At 38.4% G+C, this 9,038-nt stretch overlaps 1 protein-coding gene across 1 annotated transcript; it reads right to left on the bottom strand.

The window, feature by feature from the left end:
- Window positions 1–600: 600 nt before the first annotated feature.
- Window positions 601–8,434, bottom strand: LOC108540464 (laminin subunit beta-4-like). The gene is made up of 4 exons (XM_017889539.1): window positions 8,092–8,434; window positions 4,630–4,835; window positions 3,203–3,403; window positions 601–630 (listed from the first exon to the last, which is right to left on the bottom strand). The coding sequence occupies exons 1-4, from the start codon at window positions 8,240–8,242 to the stop codon at window positions 601–603; spliced, it is 588 nt and encodes a 195-aa protein (XP_017745028.1). The 5' UTR covers window positions 8,243–8,434.
- Between the last annotated feature and the right edge of the window lie 604 nt (window positions 8,435–9,038).

Raw genomic sequence — 9,038 nt, 5'->3', positions numbered from 1 at the left:
GAAACCCTATCTCTACTAAAAATACCAAAATTAGCCAGGCATGGTGGCGTGTGCCTGTAATCCCAGCTACTGGGGAGGCTGAGGCAGGAGAATCACTTGAATCCAGGAGGCGGAGGTTGCAGTGAGCCGAGATTGTGCCACTGCACTCCAGCCTGGGCCAGACAGAGTGAGATTCTTGTCTCAAAAAAAAAAGAAAGAAAAGAAAAAAAGTTCCCTTTATTTCCCCACAAAAGGAGCCTGCTTAATTTGAGACAAACAGATTTTTAAGAAAATGATTTAAATTTTAGTCATTGACAAATGATAAAACAAAAAAGTATTTACATGATTAAAAATGTGTATCTTTTTTTTCAGAGTTGATACTTAATTCTCTAGAACTTTCTTAGCTTTAAAATGGATAATAGTAAGAATGGATTGCAGTAAAATGAGAATTCCAGAAATAAAATACCCTAGGCACTAGCAAAGCACCAAGTGATACAGAGGAAATCTCGGTGTAGGTTAGTTGATACCATATTCAGAAAGAAAGAGATCATGAAATTACTTCACTCTTAAAACATCCCTCTGCAATCCATCTTCTGTCACAACTGACTCCTGAGAATTCTCTCACAATCTCTTCTGGCACTCTTCCTCCTTCTAATCAAGAGGAAAATAGCACACCGTTTTATCAACATGACATCCCCTCTCATCGTTTTCCAATTCTCCATTTATGTGCTGATTAAACTAGATTCTGCTAATATAGATTTCAAGGATAATTTTTTAACACTGATAGCTTAACATATTATTGACCTAATGATATGATCAAGTGGCAATCAAGACTGCTTTAAATGAGGGTGAGATTTCTATTTTTTTGAGAATTAGCAATATAATAGTTTAAAATTACATTAAACAATTAAGGAGTGTTTTAAGCACTGGGACATAAGACCAGGATTTACATTGCTATGTTTGCTGCTGTATTCTCAACTTGTAGATGGATGCCTGGCACATAGTAGGTGGATATTTGTTAAAGCATTGAAGAACCACATGTGAATGGAAAATGATGTGGCAATCCAGAATTGTGACTATGTAAGTAAAGTTTCAAAATTTATGTAGGGATATGTTCCAGATTGGCTAACCAGATGCTTGCTCAAGGATGTAGGGTGTGTGTGTGTGTGTGTGTGTGTATATATATATATATATATATATATATATATATATATATCTTGGCTGTGGTTCTCACCCCATTTCCAAGCTTGGACCTCTATCCTTTACTCGATTTTGAGACCCAGATGTCCTTACCTGTGTTTCCTTTGTATTCAGGAGTGGGTTTTTTTGTTTTTGTTTTTGTTTTAGATGGGGTCTTACTGTTGTCAGCGCAGGCTGGACAATGGCGTGATCTCGGCTCACTGCAACCTCTGCCTCCCGGGTCCCAGCAATTCTCCTGCCTCAGCCTCACGAGTAGCTGGGATTACAGGCATGCACCACCACACCCGGCTAATTTTTTTTATTTTTTATTTATTTTTTATTTTTTGTAAAGATAGGGTTTCACCATGTTGACCAGGATGGTCTCGAACTCCTGACCTCAGGTGATCCACCTGCGTCAGCCTCCCAAAGTGCTGGGATTACAGGCGTGAGCCACTGCGCCTGGCCAGGAGTGGGCTTTTTTTTGCTTGCAAACAAGAATGCTTACTGATACAATATTTAACATATAGTGGTAAAAAATTCAGCTCTTTAAAAGCTTTTTCTTCTTTGTCAGAGGCTCTTTGCATATTGTCAGAAAAGAAATAGATTGGGGAGCACACCACTACCTTGTTTTCAAACCAGAGAATAAAATGCATTCTCACAAAAAAGTCTAAAGAAAACTAGGTAATTAAAAATGATGCTCATTTATAAATATGACCAGAAAAGTAAATGAAATCATTTCAAATTATTATAGATTTAATTATAAGGTACTTAAATGTTAAAACAACTTTCTCAGTCTATCAACAGGGGAATGAGTTCAAGGCACAGTTTAATTCCTTTTTTTTTTCCTAGTTTAATTCCTATTAAGCTATTTTCTAACATTAAATTCTAACATTACAATGTGTATATTTAGTAGGATTTCAAATATACCCTTATATATTTATGAATTTATGAAAAATTATTATTTGAGAGATCTATAGTTTTCAACCCTTTAAAAAATTTAATTATTTAAATACTTCTTTTCTTCTTCTTCTTCTTCTTCTTCTTCTTCTTCTTCTTCTTCTTCTTCTTATTATTATTATTATAAAATAAAGATGGGGTCTCCCTATGTTTCCCAGGCAGGTCTTGAACCCCTGGGCTCAAGGAATCCTCCTGCCTTGGCCTCCCAAAGTGCTAGGATTATAGGCATGACCCACTACTCCTGGCCTGTTTTCAAATTTTTAAGGCTTGGAGTCCTGACATTTCTATGTAGTTTTTGCTGTAAACAAACATGTCCACACGAGTCTATGACTTATGATAATGTACCTTGAATTCTTTCTCTCTCTTTACACACACACATACACACTTGACCTTCGAATGACACAGGTTGGAACTGCACACCCCCACTTACATACAAATTATTTTCAATAAAACTTACATTGAGTGTGCCTACCTCTTCTGCCTCCCCTTCCACCTCCTCCACCTCTTCCATCTCTGAGACAGCAAGACCAACCCCTCTTCTTCCTCCTCCTCAGCCTACTCAATGTGAAGATGATGATGAAGACCTTAATGATGATCTATTTCCTCTCAATGAATAGTAAGTATATTTTCTCTTCCTTATGATTTTTCTGATAATATTCTCTTTTCTCTAGCTTACTTTATGATTACATTATGGTATATAATACATACATAAATATATATTATTGACTATTTAAGTTATGGGTAAGGTTTCCAGCCAACAGTGGGCTATTAGCAGTTAAATTTTGGGGGAATCAAAAGTTATACATAAATTTTCAGTTGTGGAGTGGAAGCCTGGTGTCCCTAAGCCCCATGTTGTTCAAGGGTCAACTGTATACATATATATAATTGGAAAATATCACCATTCACCTCTATTTCTAAATCTACATTCACATCATCTACAATTTTATCCCATATTTCCAGGCAAAAGAACACCAACTATCTAGAATCTATCTTCTCACTTGGAAGTTATATGGCAGTTTTACAAATTTCAAGCAGTCTGCTTCTTTATTGCTATAACTTTACAAATAAAGCAAGGGAAGGTATTTACCTGATTCTTCAATCCACGAACCTGTTTATCTAAATTACGAATAACAGATTTTGCTTCCTGGGCTTTTTGGAGGGCATTCGTTGAGAGGGTCAGGGAGCCATGACAGCCGGCACCCCCACTGTGCCCTTCCCGGCCCATGCAGACAGCACCGCCACAGGGCAAGGGCACAACACGTGGCACATTTCCTGGATCTCCACACACCTTGCAAGAGAAATGATTTACATTAAATAGCAACTTGTTGTCAGAGCTTTTTTTTGTTTGTTTTGAGACAGAGTTTTGCTCTTGTTGCCTAGACTGGAGTGCAATCGTGCGACCTTGGCTCACTGCAATGTTCATCTCCTGGGTTCAAGAGATTCTCTTGCCTCAGCCTCCCAAGTAGCTGGGATTACAGGTGCCCACTACTATGCCTGGCTAATTTTTTGTATTTTTATTAGAGATGGGGTTTCACCAGTTTGGTCAGGCTGGTCTCAAACTCCAGACCTCAGGTGATCTGCCCACCTCGGTTTCCCAGAGTGCTGAGAATACAGGCATGAGCCACCATGCATGGCCGTCAGAGCTGTAATGCCATCCAGGCTCATTGAGTGAAGGCACTGCTTTATTCATATGTTTCTTCAATAGTTGTTCATCCTTGGTACATAGGGGTAACCCATTAAACATTAAACATTTCCTAGGTAACTAAACATCTAAATTACTTATCAGTATTGTGTCAGTCTGTCATCCTTTATATTTATGGTTTTCTGAGAAAACAGTCAAACTTATAGGAATTACACGAGTTTCACTTTTTAAAAAATATTTATTTATTTATTTATTGAGACAGAGTCTTGCTCTCTCACCCAGGCTAGAACACAAAGGCACCATCTCCGCTCACTGCAACCTCCACCTGCCAGGTTCAAGTGATTCTCCTGCCTCAACCTCCTGAGCAGCTGAGATTACAGGTGCACACCACTACCCCCAGCTAATTTTTGTGTTTTTTGTAGAGAGGGGGTTTCACCATGTTGGTCAGGCTGGTCTTGAACTCCTGACCTTAGGTAATCTGCCTGCCTTGGCTTCCCAAAGTGGTGGGATTACAGGCATGAGCCACCATGCCCAGCCTGCACTTTTTATTCTTTTGAGAGAATTAGCCTTTTTCTTATAATGAAGCAAGAGGAGCAAATGTTCATAGCCTGTACTGTTTTAGAAATAGTAAATGATATCAAATGATCAAATCAAGCCATAATCTTTACTCTTTGATCAATTCTTGAGTTAAATAAAATAAGGCTTTTACAGTATATAATAAAATATGTATTTTATATACATACATATAATTATGTATTTATAATATATAATGAAAAGAAATTTAGAATGTAAGCTAGGGAAATATCATTGAAGAGGTTCGTATATCAAGTAAAAACCACAAATGCTTTGACCTTACCATCATGAATATTTACCTTTTCATTCAATATTTGGATATCTGGTATCTTAATCTGCTTTAATTTTTCCAATGACAAGTTTCCTTTGGAGGTTAGTGTATTTAGGATGGTAAGAAAGTCATTCCTGGTATTTGCAGAGGTATTAATGGTAGAACTAGTTTCATTAATTTTCTTTTCAGCAGATGATGATATGTGATAATATTTCTTGATGTTTTCTGAGGAGTCTATGTCAATGCAAATTGAAGTAAGGTAAATTTTTTGAAAACAAATGAAATTACGTATCAGCTATTAAGATAATCATTCTATAATTTGGCTACTGTCTTGGTCTCAACTATCACTATAAAATTTCAACATCTTCCTTGAATTTGCATTTGATGGGGGAAGGATTAGCTATAGTATAATAGATATGGATAGAGTAGATACACGGCATTGAGATTTAAGTCCACAGATGTGGTGTGAGTCCTGCCTTCACCCTTTACTGCCTGGGCATACCCTTGAGCAAATCAGTTCATCTCTTATATTTCGTTTCTTCCTCTGTAAATTGGTGATAATAATTTGTGAGAATTGAGATAATATGAATATATTCTGTATATATTTCCACAAATATAAGGTATTAACTATGAATACCTATATACACTCAAATATAATAAACCAACTAAATTTACTTAACCCTATAGAGCAGGAGTTGACAAACTTTTTCTCCAAAGGCCAAATAATTAACGTTTTAGGCTTTGCTGGCCAAAGCATTTCTGTTCCGACTACTCACCTCTGCCATTGTAGAGTGAAAGCAGCTACAGGCAATATGTAAATAAACAGGTGAGGTTGTGTTGTACTGAAGCAATATTTACAAAGACAGGCTGTGGGCAGGATTCGTCCTGATGCTGCGGTTTCCTGAACCCTGATGTTGAGGCTGATAACAATAGCTAACAACAGCCAGTTGGGTGCTTTGTAGGTGCCTGTACTATACTTCCCATCAGTTTTCTTCTTCAGTCTTCACAAAACAGTGTGAAATGCACATTAGTATGATCATCTTCATTTTACAAATAAGAAAACTGAGGCTCTATTGAGGAAAGTTATTTGCCTAAGTTCTCATTGATAGTAAGAGATGAAACCAGGATGTGAATCCAGGCTGTTTGACTTTAGAGCCTGTGTTCTTTTTTTTTTTTTTTGAGACGGAGTCTTGCTCTCCCGCCCAGGCTGGAGTGCAGTGGCCGGATCTCGGCTCCCTGCAAGCTCCGCCTCCCGGGTTCACGCCATTCTCCTGCCTCAGCCTCCGGAGTAGCTGGGACTACAGGCGCCCACCACCTCGCCCGGCTAGTTTTTTGTATTTTTTAGTAGAGACGGGGTTTCACCGTGTTAGCCAGGATGGTCTCGATCTCCTGACCTCGTGATCCGCCCGTGTCGGCCTCCCAAAGTGCTGGGATTACAGGCTTGAGCCACCGCGCCCGGCCTAGAGCCTGTGTTCTTAAGCACTTCTCTACATTTTCTATGTTTGCATTATTAATACAAATTTGTGAAAGTAATAAGGTGTGTATGATATATTTTATTGTAAATTATAGTATATTAGGGGTTTAAACTATAACTCCATATTTTAGGAACCAGAGGCCCATGGTCCTGATATGATCTTTACTCCCTATAGAACCATAATCCAGGCAGGAGACAACCATACCTTATCTTTCAAACTTTTCTGGTTCTTACAAGACCATACTCTTAATATATCATGTTTTTCACTTATCATGAAAAAAAGTTCCTATTACTCAGAATTCATTTATTCTTTCATTTTTATGGAAGATTTTCTCCTACCTGTGGAGATAATTCAATTGCCAGCTATTCCCTGAAGGCTTTACTAATGAACCCAGGAAGAATTCCGTTTTGCTACTCTGTTTTGAAGCAGCTTTAAGATGGTCTAATAGTCTTAATGCTGTTTGAGGTGGCTTATATTTTGTCCCCTGCCCCATTAGACAGAAATAACTCAAAGGTAGGACTTGCTGTAATGATCTGCCTGTTTCTACTGCGCAATGTCAGGCATTGGAAAAAAGCCCAGTAACTGCTGTTGGACTGCAAGTTTGAGAGGGTTAGCATGGGGGCAGTTTCACTTTATTTTACCTGGCTGTCAGGTGACCGCTGATGGATTTTGAGTTATTTTAGTGGGTACTGTCTTCTAGATTAGGAATCAGAATAGATTCCTTACTCATTACATGGCATTTATTTATTTTATTTATTTATTGTATTTATTTATTTTATTTATTTATTTTTTTGAGGACGGAGGCCTTTGCTCTGGGTCGCCTGGGCTGCGATGCAGTGCGGGGCCGGATCTCAGCTCACTGCAAGGCTTTCCGCCTCCCGGTGGGTTTACGCCATTCTCCTGCCTCAGCAATCCCGAGTAGCTGGGACTTACAGCGACACCACCTCGCCCGGCTAGTTTTTTGTATTTTTCAGTAGCAGACGTGGGTTTCACCGTGTTAGCCAGGGCATGGTCGTCGATCTCCTGACCTCGTGCATCCGGGCACGCTCTCAGCCTCCCAAAGCTGCTGGGATTACATGCTTCAGGGGGCTTGAGCCACCACGCCCCGGCTACAGGCATTTATTAAAAACAGCATCAATACATCTTTGCTAGAATTTATTTAACTAAATTTAGGCATTCCTTTAGGGAAATTAGGTGTTCCTAACTGCCTTCTATTTTTTTTCTCTTCTAGGTCAAAATCAGATAAAACACAGGAGTATATACATAGGATAACGAAAGCAGTCAAAGTTTTTTCCTGACATGGATTCATGTATATTTGCCTCTCAATTGGATGTCTTAGGTGTGAATAAACTCAGTGATGCTTCTCTCAGTAGTAACAGGTTGTCCATTTCCAAATATAACAGGGGTATCATCTTGAATAGGAGATGAGCTAATCAAAGTTTTGCTTTAGAGTTCCATTTCTCCTGCAGATTATCTTGGCTTAGGTATGGCTCACATTCAGTTTTAAGAACTATGCGATATGAGTTAAGGGCTTGTACTATGTTGCATGACTTCCACCCTTACAAAGCTCTTATGAGAAATGTTGTGGGTTTTGTTTTGTTTTGTTTTTGCCTCACATTCCTTTGCACTTACGGTTACTGAAAATGGAGTGGCCTATACCAAGAAAGGCATATAAACATGTCTCTCTCATTTGCTTATGGCCATATTAGATTTTCTAAGTTGTTGATTACTCAAGACCCCTTACATGGGTTTGGCACTAGATTACTTTGGGTGTTAGCATTTGTTTAATATCAGACATTGTTTACTTGTTATTTTTGAGTGAATGCTATCCAGGCTCTGTGATGTTTAAAAAGTTGAAATATCCATGAACAAATAATACCTTTAATGGTTGTGTTTGCATGTTCTGAAGTGCTCAGGCACTACGGTGGTAAGCATAGGATGACTCACTAATGGAATGCACTATGGATTTCATCAAACGTTGTGCAGACACAGTCAAAAATGCAGTTTTCCCTTACCCACTATGCTTGCATTAAGGACACTGGACTGCAAATCAATTTCTTCCTGAAGATCTTCAAGTAAGAGGCCTGCTTCATTCTTTGCTCTTTCTATTGTATGTTTCAGATCTTGAAATTCATACACTGCTTTCAATTGTTCATTTAGCTGCATGATTTGTTTTCTATCAGAGAAAATGAGGGTAAATAGTTAAGCTTGTATTATATTTGATATATTGGTGAAAAAATGCCACCAAAATTGCCCTCACTGTTAGGTATTCCTGATTAGAAGGGATTCCTTCTACTCAAGTTTTTCATTTGACTGTTTATAATCGTGTTTATGTCACATCTCTTTCATCTTAATTCACCTTCCTGGACTATTGCAACATTCATTTAAAATATGGACAGCATACAAGGAATAGTAGAATAAAGGCTCTCATATCATTCCATTTGGACTGTTTATGCTCTGTCTTCCTTCGTTTTGGGTTTGAAAACATGCATTCAGACATGCTTCAATTAAATCAATCTAAGGGAGCTGGTCTACATCTGGCTTTCAACATATGATAAAACAGAACCATTTACTTAGCCTGGGGTAAAATCAGTTCTTCATTTAGAATCAATCTGCATTCAGCAAGGTTCTTTTTAGTGCAACTTCTGTTCAGGGTCTCAACTCTTACTTTCCATTAGTGACAGGGAGGTTTTCTTGCTGGTGAGTGTTCCCCCGGGTTTTTTTCCCATCACCTTCTTCTTTGATGGGGTACACCTTTGTCCTGCTTCAATTTGCTGGGTTTAGCACCTACAGTTGCTTCGAGGGGATAATGAACACATTCCTCATGATGGAGAAACTGTGCGCAAATCTCGAAGTGTACAGTTGGGGGAAGTTATAAAATGAATTTATGGGACTAATTTATCTTGGCACAACTGCAATACTTCCTTCTTTTTTCTGCTGTAACTCTCCCCTCTAATCTATA

The sequence above is a fragment of the Rhinopithecus bieti genome, unplaced genomic scaffold (assembly GCF_001698545.2).
Source record: "Rhinopithecus bieti isolate Rb0 unplaced genomic scaffold, ASM169854v2 scaffold_18688, whole genome shotgun sequence".
Classification (NCBI taxonomy): domain Eukaryota; kingdom Metazoa; phylum Chordata; class Mammalia; order Primates; family Cercopithecidae; genus Rhinopithecus; species Rhinopithecus bieti.
The sequence above is the reverse complement of the archived record's forward strand: the minus strand, read 5'-3'. Positions and strand labels throughout refer to the sequence as shown.